This window comes from Neoarius graeffei, chromosome 28 (genome assembly GCF_027579695.1).
Source record: "Neoarius graeffei isolate fNeoGra1 chromosome 28, fNeoGra1.pri, whole genome shotgun sequence".
NCBI lineage: Eukaryota > Metazoa > Chordata > Actinopteri > Siluriformes > Ariidae > Neoarius > Neoarius graeffei.
In genome coordinates, this window is record NC_083596.1 from 52,859,687 (window position 1) to 52,879,053 (window position 19,367).

At 47.3% G+C, this 19,367-nt stretch overlaps 2 protein-coding genes across 5 annotated transcripts in view; both read right to left on the reverse strand.

Moving 5' to 3' along the window:
* The window catches only part of cwc15 (CWC15 spliceosome associated protein homolog), a 56,078-nt gene extending 55,729 nt beyond the window's left edge, over positions 1 to 349 (reverse strand). Inside the window, exon 1 of one of the 3 annotated variants that reach the window (XM_060913180.1) lies at positions 289 to 349. The gene's annotated coding sequence lies outside the window, so the exon portion shown is untranslated. The other 2 variants (XM_060913181.1, XM_060913179.1) reach the window with 2 other exon arrangements.
* A 1,353-nt stretch (positions 350 to 1,702) lies between these two features.
* fam76b (family with sequence similarity 76 member B) overlaps positions 1,703 to 19,367 on the reverse strand; it is a 44,372-nt gene continuing 26,707 nt past the window's right edge. For both annotated transcript variants that reach the window (XM_060912223.1, XM_060912222.1), the window contains 2 exons: positions 2,659 to 2,760; positions 1,703 to 2,420 (listed from right to left, as the gene is read on the reverse strand). In XM_060912223.1, the coding sequence (XP_060768206.1) occupies positions 2,331 to 2,420; positions 2,659 to 2,760 (192 nt within the window). In that variant the 3' untranslated portion in view covers positions 1,703 to 2,330. The remainder of the gene's footprint in view (positions 2,421 to 2,658; positions 2,761 to 19,367) is intronic.

Genomic DNA, 19,367 nt, shown 5'->3' on the forward strand with positions numbered 1-19,367 from the left:
GCTGCGGTCGGGAGGAGTTAAACATTCCCGTGTGAAATCATTAACATTCACTTTAATTCCTCGCTTTGCCCAGCCTTCAATCTCATTAGCACCCAAGCTAACGGCTGCGCTGCCCCTGCGCCGCTTCCCTCACACCGCAAAACAACACCCGGACACGCAGCCGCTTCCTGCCGGGCCCGCGGTGTGAACCCCCGAGTGACGGGATCAAACTCAACACATCCGCGGAGCCGCGGCCACAACCCCCAGCACCCCCAGCACCGCTTAAAGACAAGCGAACCCGAGCCTTACCTTTCCTCTCAGGGAGCGATATCCCAGCATGCAACGCGCCAGCAACCCAATGTCGTAAAAACGCTACGGGAACCTGTTAGGGTCAAGCTGGACCCAATCACTCGCGTTATGATAATTTAAAATTTGGAGTGTGGGGCCGGAGAAGCTGCAGCGCCCCCAGTGGAGCAGCGAGGACACGGCATGGTACTGTTCACTGAGGAACCGACAAGGAATAAACTCACCTCATCTCATCTTGTTCCGCTTATCCGGGCCGGGTCGCGGGGGCAGCAGTCTGAGCATGGAAGCCCAAACTTCCCTCTCCCCAGACACCTCGGGAAGAACGCTCAGGCGTTCCCAGGCCAGCCGAGAGACATAGTCCCTCCAGCGTGTCCTGGGTCTTCCCCGGGGCCTCCTCCCGGGGGGACATGCCTGGAACACCTCCCCAGGGAGGCGTCCAGGAGGCATCCGAAAGAGATGCCTGAGCCACCTCAGCTGATTCCTCTCGATGTGGAGGAGCAGCGGCTCTACTCCGAGCTCCTCACCCTTCTCTAAGGGAGCGCCCAGCCACCCTGCGAAGGAAACTCATTTCAGCCGCTTGTATCCGCGACCTTGTTCTTTCGGTCATTACCCAAAGCTCATGACCATAGGTGATGAATAAACTTGTGAACAGAAAAAATAAAAACAGAGAAAACAATAATAAAACTAATAATATTTACCAGTTCAACACGCTAAACCTAAATAAACTCAGATGAAAGTGTGAAGATAGCAATATAAGCCCAGAAGTGAATCTCAGAGTTACAGAAGATCAGATTTAGATCAGATTTAGTGCCTTTACCAAACGGCAAGATGTAATTTTACTGTCGGTGTCTGAGATGGTCTAACATGAGTATAAGGATACATTTAAATTTCATCTTTTGTACAGATTTCTGTAAAGCTGCTTTGTGACAATGTCCATTGTTAAAAGTGCCATATAAATAACAGAATTTACATTACAGGCATTTAGCAGACGCTCTTATCCAGAGAAACACAACATACCCAGAGTAGCCTGGGGAGCAGTTGGGGGTCAGGTGCCTTACTCAAGAAGGTGGTTCTGGGTTCAAGCCCAGTGGCTTATAAGGGCCTTTCTGTGTGGAGTTTGCATGTTCTCCCCCTGCATGGGTTTCCTCTGGGTGCGCCAGTTTCCTCCACAGTCCAAAGACATGTGGTTAGGTTAATATGGGGTGGTCTTGGGCTGAAGTGCCCTTGAGTGAGGCCCCAAATCCCCAGCTGCTCCCTGGGTGCTGTAGCATGGCTGCCCACTGCTCTGTGTGCGCACGCATGCTCACTGCTTCACATGGGTTAAATGCAGAGGACGTTTTCACTGCAATGCACATGTGACAAATAAATGCTTCTTATTTAGTTGAAATTGTCACAGAAGGATATTCACACACAAACAGAAGAGTTTAAGATTTATTGTTCCTGAAATGTCCACACTCTGGAGGACAAAATAAAAAATACAAAAAAGTGTCACAGTACAAAGACTTCGAGACATACAGAGAGAGAGAGAGAGAGAGATATTCCTATAATATGAACAGTAATTCTCTTTCACACAGAATAAAATCCTCGTCATTATTGTGATTAAAAGCCCACCCATGCACAGGCAGAGAGACAGTCAGCTGTACAGTTACTCTCTGCAGACAGACATATGGTGTGTGCATTCTATCGGGTCGGTGTGCCTGGCAGCCATTGTTTGTCCATAGCACAGCCCCTCAGCTCAGAGTCACATGATTGGGGCAGGGCTGCGTATGTGACATCATCAGGAGAGGGACAGAAGAACCAGAGATGGATAAAGAGAGATACATGACCAAACACAGGCTCAGGACAAAAGGGTGGACAGGGAGACAGACATGAGATGGGTGCAGGGAGAGAGCGCGCAAGAGAGGGACAGGGAATGAGACAGACAAATGAATACCAATTTAGAGACAGACAGGCAGCATTTTTTTGGGGGGGGGGGGGGGGGGGTGTCATACGGCCTCAGCTTCCTCACAGTGATGACACACAGGCATGTGTGGGTGAGGTCACTGTCATGGTAACAAGAGAGAACTGCTGGTGCGGTCGAGCTTCTTTCCTTTCGAGAGAGCAGCAACCTGTTTCATCAACTCCCTGTTCTTTCCCTACAGACAAAGAGGTCACAGACAGACAGACAGACAGGTCAGAGACCGGCAGCCAGACATGGGAAGTCAGACAGACAGGCACCAAGAAAGAAAAATAAACAAAACATTAACAAAAGATGTGAAGACAGACAGATACAGAGAGACAGGAAGGGACACGTTGTGCACACAAAGAAATAAAAGCTGGTCAGATGGTGAATGTCTCCGGTGTGTGTATGTATAATATTAATTAATATATTACCTGTTGTTGCTCCATGGCCTCTTTGTGAGCTTTCTCCATGTTGTTCATCTTCAGCCGCATGTTTGACTCCTGATACTGAAAATCAGCCTTCAGCTCCGTCAGCTGCACGCACGCGCACACACAATTTGTAAATCATCTGTTTCAGTTTAAATTTTAAAAATATACACACATACAGTACCAGTCAAAAGTTTGTACACCCCTACTCATTCATCAAGGAGCCTCATATTTACAGAAATACACTGACCTGATTATTGATGGCTTGGACCATATGACACATGACAAACATGTACTCCCACAGGGAATCCGATCACAAGCGCAAGGTAACTATCTCAAACACTTGACCACCAGACAACAAAATCTGTATTCTTATTTACCCAAGATAGATGGGTCATCATCCAGCACCATCCAGTTATTAAAAAATAACGCGGGATTATTTACGAACACACTACAGAAAATATTCATGATAGTTTCATATTAAAAAAAATCAGTTAAAACAGTTTTATTGGTCCACTTGCCAGTTTTAACCAACCGACTGTTTGACATGAAGTTTGAAATATAAAGATCGCAGCTCAAACCCTCAGAGCTCATACGCTGCATTCGGGCAAGGAGGATGTTTTCCAGGTTTTTTCCCCCAAAAGTTTTGTCTCCTCCTGGTTTTTTCATAGCGGGCGGTACATCTTTGCATTGTCTGCTTTTTTTACCTGAACGATTTCTGACTCTGCACACTCCTGTAAACATAATTATTGTACAGTTCAATAGCAATGATGAGCATCTTCCCTCAGTTGTAGATAATCTAAACCTACTGTGGATCGATATCGATTAGTTCTTATGTGCGATGACATCGGACGGTAACTCTACAGTAGTGATGTAAAGTGAAAGCGCTGGTTCACTGCTGTCCCCCAGGCACCCAGCAGAGTCACACCATAATAAATGCGGTGGAGTTGTTTCTGGCGCAGGGCACGTGGCGGCAAAGAAAGGAATAAATACAGTGCATAAAAGTATTCATCCCCCTTGGTGTTTGTAAATGGGTTTTATTCAAAGAACATTTGGCAGCCCAAGAGCTGAATTACATGTTCTGTACATTGAATAAAAGGTACATTGACGAGTCAAACATACTTAGAGTTAAAATCACAAACGAATATATATATATATATATACATACACACACACACACACACAAAAACATACGAATATATATGCACAAACAGTAAAACATCATGGTTGGCCGTTCCGATTACAATGTGCTATTCAAAAAGTTGGACAAGGTAAGGAAGTGGACTTTTAGAGTACCGTACAGTGCGAACTGGCAACTGATCAAGTTTTTTGTTCTGTCTAGTTTCCCTGCCACTTATCTCTCCCCGCAGTCGTGGAAACCAATGTTTGTACTGTTCAGACTTGTACAGTTTCTGGGCAAACTTCAGACACAGCGTAACACGTCGGTCCTCGAGTTTTTGTAGTCGTAGAGCTTCACAGGCTGTAGAGTAACTGTGAAAGTTGTTGCCAAGGATGACCTTAGTTGCACGCACTTGGATGTTCTCTATCTTCATCCGTTGGCTGTTCGTTAAGCCTGGATGCCACAGGGGTGTTGCATACTCCAGGACCGGCCGTACGAAACGTGTAGACTGTAAGCAGGTCCTGTGTGGGTAACTGAAACTGCCTCAGCCTACATAGGAGGTACAGCCTCTGCTTCCCTTTATTAGTCATTTCTGTGACGTGCGTGCCCCACTTCAGGTCTGACTGAAAGGTTACTCCTAGGCATTTGGCAATACTGACGACCTCAAGTTCATGGCCGCCAGTAGTGAGAACAGGGGATGGAGGTGGGTTCTGGACAAAAGCAGACCTGCATGGCTTTACACTTTCCTGGGTTGTTTCATTTTGTTGGTTTCAGTCCACGTAGAGAGGTTGTTAAGATCATCCTGCAGGTTGGATGGGTGAGCTATAAATCTTGCTTCAACAAGGTTTAAGTCATCAACATATCCCCACGACTGAGCCCTCATGTTATCAGCAATCCTACTGACATGGGCAATAAAGACAATAGGGCCGAGCTTCGTACCCTGCGCCAGGCCACAGGTAAGATGTTTCACTTGTGAGAGAGCTCCCTGGTATCTGGTTTTCTGACTCCAGTCAGTGTGAAAACTGGCAATCCATGGTACTATTTCCGGTCGGACTCCAAGCTCTAGAAGGTGACATATAGCTGTGGTGTGATCAACAAGGTCAAAAGCCTTACTGAAGTCCGTCAGTACCCACGTGCTGCTTGTTCCACGCTTGTCTGCTGACTTAAAAAGATGATTCGCCAAACTAACAAGACAATGCGTCGTCGAACGACCTTTCAGACACCCAAATTGACTGGGAGATATGCTGCTCTCTATGTCCTACAGTATCCAAGAAGCGATGAAGCCCTCACATACCTTGGCGATAAGGGAAGTCAATGACACTGGACGTAACTGATCAATGCTTGGTGGGTGGGACTTAGGAAGTGGAACTACAACGGCCTTCTTCCATTCCTGTGGCACTTTGCCTTCGTGTAGAGAGGCGTTGAAAATATTGGCAATGGGTGTACTGAATTCGTAGGCAAACTCTTTCAGTAACGCGCCATTGATTCCATCCGGTCCAGGAGATTTCTTCACCTTCACTTGTAACAGTTTGTTGTACACCTCCCATGGATGGACTGTGGGGGGAACGTGTGATGGAAGAAATGCTGGTAGCTTGGTGACATCGAGAGGTGGCAGGGATGTCATGATGTCGGTGAACTTTTTGTTGATGATATTTGCGATGTCACTGAGGTCATCAGGTACACCTTGCACTCGTACCGCCATCTCTCCTCTCCTCCTCCTCTGCGTGCCAGTGAGGACTTTAAGCTCCTTATACCAAGCACTGGGATTCTGCTTCTTCAGCTTCTTGACTCTGTTGCGGTAGAACTCGCTTTTGGCCCTTTTGATTGTCCTTTGAACTTTGTTGCGAAGTGTTCGCCATATTGCCCAGTTTTGTTCTTCGAACGCACGCTGACGGAGCTTGATCGCGTTCTTGTGACACAAACAATAAGTAAAGATGGAAAAAAAAAGAAATCTGGAGTGTGCACAAGTATTCACCCCCTTTCATTTGAAACCCCTAAATAAGAGCTGCTCCAACCAATTCACTTCATAAGTCACATAATTAGTTGATTAAGATCCACATGTGTGCAATCAAAGTGTCACATGATGTCTGAATAAATCAACCTGTTCTGGAAGGACCCTGACTCTGCAACACTATTAAACAAGCAACATGAAAACCAAGGAGCCTCCAAACAGGTCAGAGACAAAGTTGTGGAGAAGTATAGATCAGGGTTGGGTTATAAAAAATATCCCAAACTTTGAATATCCCACGGAGCTCCATTGAATTCATTATAGCAAAATGGAAAGAATATGGCATCACTACAAACCTGACAAGAGAAGGCCCCGCCCACCAAAACTCACAGACCAGGCAAGGAGGGCATTAATCAGAGATGCAACAAAGACACCAAAGATAACACTGAAGGAGCTGCAAAGATCCACAACGGAGATGGGAGCATCTGTCCATAGGACCACTTTAAGCCGTACACTCCACAGAGTGGGCGGGGCTTTATGGAAGCGTGGCCAGGAAAAAGAAAAAAGTCACTGCTTAAAGAAAACACGTTTGGGGGTTTGCCCAACAGCATGTGGCAGACTCCTCAAACACATGGAAGATCATCTCATCTCATTATCTGTAGCCGCTTTATCCTGTTCTACAGGGTCGCAGGCGAGCTGGATCCTATCCCAGCTGACTACGGGCGAAAGGCGGGGTTCACCCTGGACAAGTCGCCAGGTCATCACAGGGCTGACACATAGACACAGACAACCATTCACACTCACATTCACACCTACGCTCAATTTAGAGTCACCAGTTAACCTAACCTGCATGTCTTTGGACTGTGGGGGAAACCGGAGCACCCGGAGGAAACCCACGCGGACACGGGGAGAACATGCAAACTCCGCACAGAAAGGCCCTCGCCGCCCACGGGGCTCGAACCCAGGACCTTCTTGCTGTGAGGCGACAGCGCTAACCACTACACCACCGTGCCGCCCTGGAAGAAGATTCTCTGGTCAAATGAGACTAAAATTAATCTTTTTGGCCATCATGGGAAACGCCATGTGTGGCACAAACCCAACACCCTGAGAACACCATTCCTACAGTGAAGCATGGTGGTGGCAGCATCATGCTGTGGGGATGTTTTTCATCTGCAGGGACAGGAAAGCTGGTCAGGACTGAAGGACAGATGGATGGCACTAAATACAGGGCAATTCTGGAGGAAAACCTGTTTGAGTCGGCCAGAGGTTTGAGTCTGGGACGAAGGTTCACATTCCAGCAGGACAATGACCCTAAACATACTGCTAAAGCTACACTGGAGTGGTTTAAAGGGAAACATTTAAAGGGATAGTTCGGGATTTTTGACATGAATCTGTATGGCATCCCCATCGATAGTGTCGTGCAAACACACTGACCTTACCCCTGACAGCATCCTGTGAGTCCAGTTCTTGTCCAGTTTTGGTCCAGACCAAAGTAGTCCGGCAAGTTTGTTGGGGTCACGAAAGTAAAACGTTTTTCATCTCAAAACAGTATGTGTTCAAAAGAGTGATATATTTGCATCACAAAACCGTTGTCAAATGAAAAGTCAGACCTCGAAATCGCTTGGTGCTATTTTCTCTCCCTTCTTATCACTGCGCGCTGCCGGCTTCATCCAGTTGCGGCTCCAGCTTCAAGGATAAGCTGGAGCCGCATAAGTAGGAGTCCCGGCGGGTGGTTTGTATTCGATTCGTTTATATCCCGACCTTGTCAGCTGTCAGATTTATGTTCATGGACCCGGTAAGCTGGTAAATAATATTTATTTATTTTTTTCTTTACCAAATTCTAACAGAAAACGAGAGCGCCCGAAAGGGAAAACCGAGAAAAGCCGCCTCACGGCTGTAATGCAAATTGCTTTCCTCCTCAGTATACAAGTGCGCTTCCATGGCAGGGAAAAATAAACTACCACTGCTGCCTATGTAGTGCCCTATTTATACAAATAGGAGTCATTCAGGATTCAGCCATGACACGGAGCAAAAACATGGCTGAATCCTGAATGACTCCTATTTGTGACTCCCCCCCCCAAAAAAAAAAAAATCTGTCCCTCTGAGTTACATGTCGGTCCTGGGATCGAGATGCTGAACCTCTTCTGCTCCTCGGACCTGCCTGATCCATCCTGGTGCCCTGTGTCTGGTTGGAGTCTCATCACATCGATCCTGTGGAGGGCGGCCCCATGTGGACAGTTGGGGGTTGTGCCTGGAGGACGCTCTGGACTCTTGCAGTGGTGCTTTTGTGGCTGGGGACTCCAGTTGATTTGCTAACTTTAGGACTGCAGTTGTTGTGAACGGTTTTGCACTCGGGTTTCCGTAGGTGGGGGTTTATAGCATCAACGAAACTGACTTCATGTTAAAACTGCTAATGTTATAGTCATGTTGTCGGTTGTTGCCCGGATGGGGATGAGTTCCCTTTTGAGTCTGGTTCCTCTCGAGGTTTCTTCCTCATGTCGTCTGAGGGAGTTTTTCCTTGCCACCGTCGCCACTGGCGTGCTCATTGGGGATAGATTAGGGATAAAATTAGCTCATATTTTAAGTTGTTCAAATTCTGTAAAGCTGCTTTGTGACAATGTTTATTGTTAAAAGCGCGAAACAAATAAACTTGACTTGACTTGATGCCCCAAGAGACTTGCAGCTGTAACTGTAGCAAAGTGTTGACTTTTTTTTTTGGGGGGGGGGGGGGGGGGGGGGGGGGTACTTATGCACACTCCAGGTTTGTTTTTTCATCTTAATTATTTTTTGTCACAATTTTTAAAAAAAAAGTGCACCTTTAAAAAAGTTATAGGTATGTTGTGTAAATCAAATGGTGCTAACCCCCCAAAAATCCATTTTAATTCCAGCTTGTAACGCCATAAAACAGGACAAACACCAAGGGGGATGAATACTTTTGCAAGGCACTGTACGTATCCTAACTGCGATGTGAATCTCATTATTGGTCTCACTGTCAAAAGACAATGCAGTGATTTATTGAGGTGAAAAACACAATATGACACAATTGGATGGTTCATATGCTCTAATGTTATTATTCTATTCAGGGTGATTTTGTGCCCTTTAAATATTTTGCTCAGAAACTCATCAGGAGCTCGGCTTTTAGGCACTGACTCATTTTTTACACTTACACACACACACACACACACACACGTACGTGTGTGTAATATATATCTATATATGGGTTTATCTCAGAAACTGCTCTCTCATTTGGGACATTATGGTCAAAAAATGTTTCTAATTTTACTTTTTTTTTGCATTTACCGAACACTCAATGTTTCTTTTGTCATGTTTAATAAGAATAAAGATAGCATCTTGCTTTATCTGGCCTCCACTGTGGAAAATTTTTTTAATTACAATTCAAATGCTTGTGTAAAATTGATTTACATATAAAATAACATCATGAAGAATTAAAGCCCCTCCTTCACAGATGAGTGAAAATATTGAATAAATTTCCTCTTTTTGATTGCTTGGGTTAAAAATGCCAGGTTATGATGACTGAATTGATTATTCACTTAAATATGAATAATATGACACAGTTTGGGTATTTGATATGGCAAAATAGGACACAATGGAAAAATCAAGAACACACCGGAAAGATGAGAATAACGGCGGTGGTAAAAGAACAGCGACTGTACCGGCTGAAGGTCGCGCGGGTCTCTGCTGCGGCGCGCGAGCAACGGGACATCACTACCGCACCGGACGGAGCGCGAGGCGGGGGCGGGGCAAAATGACTGGCCGTAGATTCTATCAAAAGTTCGATCTAAATTTACCATGGTTGCAAAATATTGGCCAAAAATACGCAAACACTACGAAATATGAAAGTAAGATGAAAAAGAAACATTCTATTGCCTTATACTGCAAGACTAAAACAAAATAAAACTGTCAAAACTCACCTTTTCAGTGATAACGTCCGAACAGATCACTCGCGTAACAAAGACCGCAAATGGAAGCACGATCAACTTCTAACTGCTGGAGTGGAAAATTCCATTCTACACATGTAAATTGTTAATGTGTGTCCTTCCCCGCACACAAAACACGCTACGGTAAAAAATAGACCACAACTCATTTTATAGCTCAGAAATTCATACAAGACCAGCTACCATCGTAACATATTCTGTAAGAAACATATTCTATACCTAACTTTCAGCTTTCATTTTAAAAAACAAAATTGCAGATTTATAACTAAATGTTTATATGGCGTAGTGATTTTAAGTTACTACTTTTGGTGAGGTCGTGACCTCGACCCTGAGGCTTTCCGTTTAGATCAAAACACACGATCGTATTGGTTTTGGGTTTGTGGAAAATGGAGTTACAACGGTGATCAAATATTTTGCATGATGTTTTATTACGGTTATGATTATTCTGTGAGCGCACCAATCCTTAGACGTATAAAGTTACAACTTAAAATACAATTAGTGATAACTGTAGACTTTTCAGTGGACTACAACATTTTTAAGGGAATGCGATGTAGTCAACCATTTATTATGCCCCAGATCAAGCCACAATTTTTCCACAAATTTGCAGAATTTTTGCCAAATTCTGAAGAGTATTCACATCAAAGATTTAGTTTTATCTGTATTATTTCTTTCATCATTTTATTTCATATTAAAACCAACATCACCATTCAAAACCGTATAGCTTTTTGACTGAGCATATTTAGTGGGGAACCCCCACAGTACCCAGTTTCTGAGACAGACCCATATACACTGTGTAATTTATTTATTTTATACACACACACACACACACACACACACACACACACGTGCGCGCGCTTTTGTTGTCTGCCTACAGCAATTTGTCAAAGAAAATAGGCCTACGGATAAACATCAAGAAGACAGAAAGCATGAGTGTAGGTGAACAGGTTGATTTCTACAATGATGGACACAAGTTGGAGAGTAGACCGCTTCAAATATCTTGGTAGTTACGTCACCAAAGATTGCAAGTTAGACGTAGAAATTACTGCACGCGTTCAGGCTGCCCCATGTGCATTGGGAAGGCTAAGGGACAGGGTTTTCAACTGTAGAGACCTGACTGTTGCAACAAAGCTCAAGGTATACAATCAGTGTGTCATCCCACTAATGATGTACAGAAGTAAGACCTGGACAATATATTGTCAGCACATCACGCTTCTCAGGACTGTCCAACAACGACATTTGAGATCTATACTCGAACTCAAATGGGACCACTACGTTACAAATGACAAAGTACTGAATCACGCCAACACCAGATATCGAGATCATTCTCATCCGGAACAGGCTTCGTTGGATGGGTCAGGTATCATGCATGCCAGACGAGCGGCCGGCGAAGACACTTCTCTATGGTGTTCTGGAAGAGGGCTCCAGGAGAGTCGGTGTAAGAATATAATCCTGAATACTCCTAAACCTACTCTTGTAAATGCGCGGCCCAAGGGTGACTGTCGTGTAGTGTAGCAGTTTAGGGTTAACTTTAGGCCAGAGATAATACGTGCTGCTCTGTACATTTTGTACTTTTCATGTGTTCTGTTCCTGTTTCATATTCTGATTTTGTCTATGTTTTTGTGTGAAACATCTTGTTGAACTGTGCATAACTCCTGTGTGACCTTGATACTGAGTGTGCAAAACACATTCCATAACTTTCCACTGCTGATACTCCCTATGAAGTGTATATAAACGCCCTGACGCAGCTGTGTGTCAGGACACGCCGAGAATAAACCAGATTGATTTAACTCATGTGGTTCGCTCTCTTCTTGTCCTCGGAGATCTCCTGGTAACGCATCTGAACAGCACGCAGCGCAATCTTAACAATTTGGTGACCCCGACGTGATACTCTCAATCAGGTAAGACATGTTTGATTGACTACCTGGTTGGAAGTAGTTCCGTAGTGCCCTAAGGAGGGCTTTGTTTTCCCTGGTTCGAGTCCAGGAAGAGCGCGCTATAGAAATTTGTGTAGTGCCCTAAGGAGGGCTTTGTTTTCCCTGGTTCGAGTCCAGGAAGAGCGTGCTATAGAAATTTAGATAAATATCTGCTGTTTGTTTCTGTTCAGATCCGTTTGCTTTACTGTACGATGGGGGGCTCGTATCCTAAACCTGAGGTCACAGACACCCCGGCGGAATGGATGAATAAGTGTGGTTTAGGCTATTACGTTACGCCGTGGCTGGACAATTTGGCTGGGTGGACGGAGGCAAATCCTCAGATTCCATCGTATCCCCGTGATGGGACGTTTAATCCAGGCTTTCTTGCTTCAGCGCACCGTATGATTTATGAAAGCTTAGGCGATCCGGATTGGGACCGCCCTTATATGCGCGCAGGGTATGAGAAATGGTTTGACATGAAGAAGGTATGGGATAAATCAAAGGGTGTTTACACCCCGAGACCTGTTTTAAAGGCTATTCCAAAACCAAAACTTTCTCAGTTAACCTCCCATGTAAAAGCGAGGGAGGAATAGTTACGTCCCACTCATTCCTCATCTCATATACATGTCCAGTAAATTTGTTAGCACATGATTTAATGTGCAAATTAGAAGTAAATCTCACATCCACTCCAGATGGACTAACTATTGAAGTAAGTGAAATGTGCGGTGTGCAGTATGGGTTTGGAAGCCCTCTGTATGTGTATGTCTGGCAGCTCTGTTCAGATCAGCTCGCACACTTGAACACCTCATCAGTTGACACAGATTATATGATGAGGAGCGTTTGCTTGAAATAGTCGATGTGTTGCAACCTAGAAATGACGTCGCTATGAATATAAAGGAAGAAATAGCTCCGGCTCAGGAAGGTGGCCGTCCGCGTCAGCGCACCGTGTCGACATTTTTTTGGAGGGACACACCGAATGCTTTGCAGCTCCTGCGTGAGCAGTTAACTAGGTATTTACTGGCTATGAAACAAGCGAACCGTGATCTGTCGCAGGTTACTAACTGTAAACAGGAAAAGTCAGAAGTGACGTCGGCCTTTTGGAAACGTTTTGGTGAAGTTTGGCAGCACCTGGGTGGGTTAGAATTGGACATGACTCAACCCAATCCAATGTTCCTGTCCACCTTTTTATCTAACTGCCGCCCTGAGGTTCAGAACGTTTTGAAACATCACTTGAGCGATAGGACTCATTTGGTCCTTCGCCAAGCGGGTGAACGGTTGAGGACAATGGAAAGTGATGGGTTGTTAGATTGTAAGACTAATAAAGCATGTTTATCTGTGGCCCCACAGGGCCCCGGGTCGTATCGTCATAATAATGACAAAACACGCACCGGGCCTCGCACATGGTCGGGTGGGAACCGGAAGAAAACAGGCAGGTGCCACTATTGTGGAAAGGAGGGCCACTGGATGAGGGAATGCTATGCGCGGCGGAGGGATGAGCAGAGTAGGACGGGAGAATTAGGGGATGTGTTGCAAGGCCAGAATCCCGGACCTAAGGGCTATCGGCAGAATAACGGACAGGACCAGCGCTATCACGCCCCGCTATAGGGCTGCCCCCAGGGTACGGAATCCACAGCCGTTGCCATGTTAAATCTCTCTTTTAGCTCTCCTCGTAACGCGGAGCTCCCTCTTGTGCCTCTGTGTTTGGCAGGAAGGGAGTATCCGTTTATACTTGATACTGGGGCCACTATGTCCTCAGTAGGGAGGGATTATGAGGGTCCTTTATCTACACGGTTTGTTAGCTCTGTGGGGATAGAAGGGGTTCCTTTTGACTCTAGTTGTACACCACCCTTACCTGTCATCTGCACTCTGGACCCTTCACTGCGTTTTTCACACTCTTTCATTTTTATGCCAGAGTGCCCTTTTAATCTTTTAGGTCGCGACCTCATGAGTCTTCTCGGACTCTCGATCTCCTTTAGCGGCTCACACATGATTGTTGATACTCCGGACGGTGCTCCGCCTGATGTTTTTGCTCTATCCAGTTCTGTGCTGCCACATAACATTCTGAACGCTGCTTGTACGTCCCAAGCTCTTTCCCCTGTTCTCTCTGCTCTTCCTAACACCCTGTGGGCGGATCATAAGGACGATGTGGGCTCTGTGAGCTGCTCTCCGTATGAAGCTGTTATTAAACACTCTACACCTGTTTATGTTAAACAATACCCTCTGTCTCCTAGTAAGCTCGATGGTATTGACAATATTCTACAATCTCTTTTGCAGCAAGGTGTCGTGGTTCCTTGTGTCAGCCCGTATAACACCCCAGTGAACCCGGTCCCAAAACCGGATGGCACATGGCGCCTCACTCAAGATCTACGTAAAATAAATGAACTCATCGTTCCCGTGGCTCCAGTGGTCCCTGACGTTCCTTCTCTTATGTCTTCTATTCCGTGTGACCATGCTTATTTCTCTGTGATTGATTTGTGCTCTGCCTTTTTCAGTGTTCCTGTGGGCCATGAGACTCAGCCCCTGTTTGCTTTCACACACAGGGGAAGACAATACACGTGGACGCGGTTGCCACAGGGTTTCATTGACTCACCGGCGGTCTTCACTGCCGTATTGCGGGACGCGCTGGCTGATCTCTGTCTTCCCCGGGGCTCCACGGTGCTCCAGTACGCGGATGATCTTCTGGTAACGGCGGAGGATCAAGACGCTTGTGCTGCCGCCACATTGTCTCTCCTCACACTCCTGGCGCAGAAGGGTTTCAAGGTCTCCCGCACGAAGTTGCAGTTTTGCCTCACAACTGTTCGCTACTTGGGACATGACCTCTCCCAGGGTTCCAGGAGGCTTAGCCCGGAACGCGTTCAAGTCATTATGGACACTCAGGTACCTGCAACCAAGCACGCTCTCATGGCATTTCTGGGCCTCATCAATTACTGTCGTCAATGGATCCCTGACTGTTCAATCTATGACAAGTGTTTGCGTTCAGCTATAAGTCACTCAGATCCTTTGACTCAGCCCCTGGTCTGGACTGAGGACATGCTAACGGCCTTCAAGGCTCTGAAGCAAGCTTTGTGCTCCGCCCCTGCTCTCGGGCTGCCGAACTATCGTTTGCCGTTTCACCTGTATGTGTGCAATCAGAAGGGGACCGCCTCTGGGGTGCTGGCTCAGGAGCACGGGGGGGGCATGCGACCTTGCGCGTTTCTGTCTAAAACTCTTGACGCTGTGGCACAAGGGCTTCCTGGCTGTCTTAGGGCTGTTGCTGCGTGTGCTCTCATGGTCACGGACGCTGAAAAACTTGTTTTGTCGCATCCGCTCATTTTACACACTTCACATGACGTCGTGTACATTCTGCGGAATCTTAGCACTCAGCATTTGTCTGCTCAGCGTCGCTCTGGCTATGAGTTTATTCTTTTGGCCACAGAGCATCTCACTGTTAAGCCCTCCTCGTCGTTTGATTCTGTCGCCCACGCTCTTCAGCGTCTTCTTAACTCACAGGATGACGATGTTGCGTTTGACTCACATGACTGTCTTTCTAATATCGTTTTTGAGACTAGCATCCGCCCAGACTTACACTCCACCCCTCTTTCCACAGGCGATTCTCTTTTTGTGGATGGTTCCTGTTCCCGCCCTGCGGATGGTGTGTTCCTGTGTGGTTACTCTGTTTGTCGCCTCCCTGATGAAATTGTTGAAGCTCATTCTTTGCCTTTTTCTTCTGCTCAGGCTGCGGAGCTCTATGCTTTGACTCGCGCATGTATTTTGGCTCAAGACACAGACGTTACTATTTACACCGACTCACGCTACGCTTTCGGCGTGGCGCACGACTTCGGCCGCATTTGGGCGTCTCGGGGGTTTACGACAGCCGACGGTAAGCCCATTTCTCATTCTTCACTTGTTACTGATTTAATCACCGCCTGTCTCCTTCCGTGCACGTTGGCCATTGTTAAGACACGCGCGCACACAAGAGGGGACTCATTTGAAGTAAAGGGCAATTCATTCGCTGATCGAGTCGCTAAAGCTGCAGCCGCATCCGGTGTCCTGCCTCCAGGCTTTAATTGCGCTTTAGTTTCTACTGATCGCATGGTTAGCGCTGTCTTACCTGACATAGATCTCATTTCTATCCAGGCCTCGGCCTCTGTGGCAGATACACAGTTCTGGGACGCCCAGGGCGCGACAGAGAAGAGTGGCGTTTTGCTTGACGCACAGGGCCGTCTTTGTTTACCTCGTCACTGTACTCCCTTTCTCGTCCGCGAGTTCCATGGTCCCACTCATCGCGGCCGAAGAGGGATAGTGGAGGATATGAACAGAACATTCTGCATCAATAATTTGCACACAGACGCACACAACATTCTGGACAAGTGTTTAACGTGCGCCCAGAATAATCTATCTAAACCAGGCGCGGTACATCAGCACCTTCCCATACCCGACACGCCTTTCCAAGAATGGCAGATCGACTTCACTCACATGCCAAAGCAGGGCCCGTTCAAATACCTTTTGGTCATGATTGACAAATTTTCACGGTGGATTGAGGCTTTCCCGTGTAGCAAAGAGAACGCCCGAACAGCAGTGAACAAACTTACACAGGAAATTATCCCACGTTACGGTCTTCCGGTAGGAATTGACTCTGATAAGGGAACGCCGTTCACCTCTAAGGTAACGCAGGAGCTATGTAAAGACCTCAAGATCAATTGGCGTTTTCATATCCCATACCATCCACAGTCCTCTGGCATTGTGGAGCGCGCGAATAGAACAATTAAGGGTAAGTTGCGTAAGGCTATGCAAGACGCAGGCACGAAAAATTGGGTCCAAGTTTTACCGTTGGTCCTCGCTGATATGCGCATGACTGCTCAGGTCGCTCTCGACAATTTATCTCCGTACGAGCTCGTCATGGGACGCCCCTTTCCTGTCCCTTGGCGTAGAGGCATGCAGGTTATAGGAACGGGTGATCTTGAAGTACATCTCAGCGAGTACGCGGTGGGTCTCATGCGGGTGCTGGATGAGTATTGGGCGAGAGTAAATTCCAAAAAGCCTCCCATTCCAGAGGCACACACTCACCCCTTTGAGGTAGGGGACAGAGTTTTAGTAAAGAGATTCGCTAAACTAAACGCTCCCATGGAGGAGTCACCCTACAGTGGGCCCACCGATGTACTCGCTGTAACTCGCACGGCTGTGCTAACGGACCTTTTTCCACAGTGGATCCATGCCAGCAGAATAAAGAAGGCTCCAATGTAATAGAAATCTATATTGTTGATGCTTAACAGATTTTTGTGTTTCAGAAAGTTGCTGTGACAATAGCTGACGGCCTTTTCAGGGATCCCCTTCCAGCATCTGGAGCAATCCAGTTTCGGCTGATCTACAAAGAGGGGATGGTTGGTGAGTCTTGCAAAGTTCTGGGCTGAAGAGTCTGAAAAGCACGGGAGCCTGTGATATTTTTCGCCGTCTGCACCCTGTGAGCATTAGAGAACAAAGTCAGTGACCAGTATGACTTTCTTCATCATCGTGCTGATCTCAACGCTTGGGGCAGGGTTACCCGCACAAGCAATACACCGGGACCCAAGGGATAACGAGTTTTGGAAATATATAAACTTCACTGTAAAAACATCAATGAATATGAGTATACCTTGTTATGTGTGTTCTTTGTTACCCCATGACAGCAGCGATCCTTTTCCGGTCCGAATAGCCCCATCTAACTACTCTAAGGTTAATATGACATGGCTCAGCCTGTGGCCCTCGTATACTCAAACTAAGGTTTTCCTGACAGACAATACAGACCCAGAGGTAAGGTTGTCGGCCAAGACTGGGGTGTGAATAATACTCTGGGCTTGCGTCAGAGTATTAAAGAGGGGATTGTAAGAATATAATCCTGAATACTCCTAAACCTACTCTTGTAAATGCGCGGCCCAAGGGTGACTGTCGTGTAGTGTAGCAGTTTAGGGTTAACTTTAGGCCAGAGATAATACGTGCTGCTCTGTACATTTTGTACTTTTCATGTGTTCTGTTCCTGTTTCATATTCTGATTTTGTCTATGTTTTTGTGTGAAACATCTTGTTGAACTGTGCATAACTCCTGTGTGACCTTGATACTGAGTGTGCAAAACACATTCCATAACTTTCCACTGCTGATACTCCCTATGAAGTGTATATAAACGCCCTGACGCAGCTGTGTGTCAGGACACGCCGAGAATAAACCAGATTGATTTAACTCATGTGGTTCGCTCTCTTCTTGTCCTCGGAGATCTCCTGGTAACGCATCTGAACAGCACGCAGCGCAATCTTAACAGTCGGTCACCCTCTTCTGAGATATAAAGACACTTTGAAGGACATCCTAAAGCGTGGTGGTGTATTAGATTCGTGGAGTGATGCAGTGGCTGACAGACCAGCATGGCAGGAGCTAATCGCGTGCGTTAGCCGCAAAACAGATGAGGACAGAGAGCTCTCTAATAAGGAGAAAAAGGAAAGATGACACGTGAAGAGAGGAAAAAAGAGAGAGACGAAACTAATTGATGAACTGGCTTATTCTCTTTTATCTATATTTAATGTATGATGTCCGTATCGGGCTTGAGGCATTGTTATTACATACTGTGACAGCGGGGGCGTGGTCAAGCGTCGGTCTGTGACCGGAGGGCGGAGTCAGGGAAGGTAAGTGGCAGAATCACTGCACCTGATGTTGATTAATGTGTGTTTGTGTGTCTTCCCCAGTGACCGCGCCCTATTTAAGGAGAGAGCAGAGGAGGAGCTCTCTCCCCAACCAGACACCTGATGTGTGTGCGCGTGTCTGTGTGTGTACAAGAGTGTGCAAGAGACAACTGAAAAGTGTCAAAATAAAAAGTTTTACGAAACTCAGTTCTGGCCTGCCGTCTTCTGTGCTCCTCCCACTCCTACAAACTGCCACAGTGGTGCTGAAACCCAGGACTGGAGCACAGAAGAACAGCCCCATGGAGTCCTCCCCTTTCACTGACCTGGTCCACGCCCTCGCCACGGCCCAGCAGAGCCAGCACCAGGCGCTAGTCGCCCTCCGGAAGGAGCAAGAGCAACGGTTCGAGGCCCTGGTGCTGGCACAGCAGGAAGATCGACAGGTGTTCCGGCACCTCCTCGCGTCGGCGGGGTCCGGCACCTCCACCGCTGCAGGCCCTCCCCCCCAACCTAACAAAGATGGGCCCGCATGACGACCCCGAGGCCTTCCTCACACTCTTCAAGCAGGTAGCAGAGGCCTCGGGCTGGCCGGTGGAACAGCGCGCGGCGCGCCTCCTCCCCCTGCTAGCGGGCGAGGCGCAGCTGGCCGCGCTACAGCTCCCCGCTGACTGGTCTATGCGGACCTTAGCCGGGCCGTCCTCCAGCATGTGGGGCGTACCCCTGAACAGCAGCGACAGCGCTTCCGCGCTTGGAGGAAGTCGGCTGGCCGTTCGCGTTTGGCCAGCAACTCCAGGACGCCTGCTGGCAGTGGTTGAGGGCCAACAACCGCGACGCCGAGGGAATCAATCATCGATCAGGTGGTACTGGAGCAGTTCATCGCTCGCCTACCAGCAGGAACCGCAGAGTGGGTCCAGTGCCACCGCCCAGCGTCGCTGGATCAGGCCATCAAGCTGGCGAAGGACCATTTGGCAGCTGTCCCGACGGCAGGACAGCAGACAACCTCTTTTTCCCTCTCTCTCTCTCTCTCTCCCCTCCTGTGTCTCGTCTTCGCCCCCGTTCCCCCACAGCGGAGGCGGGGGCCGGCGCCACTCCAGCCGACCCGCTGCACCCGCGGCGCCCTCCCATTTCTCCCTTCGGTGTTTGTCTCTCCCCCCC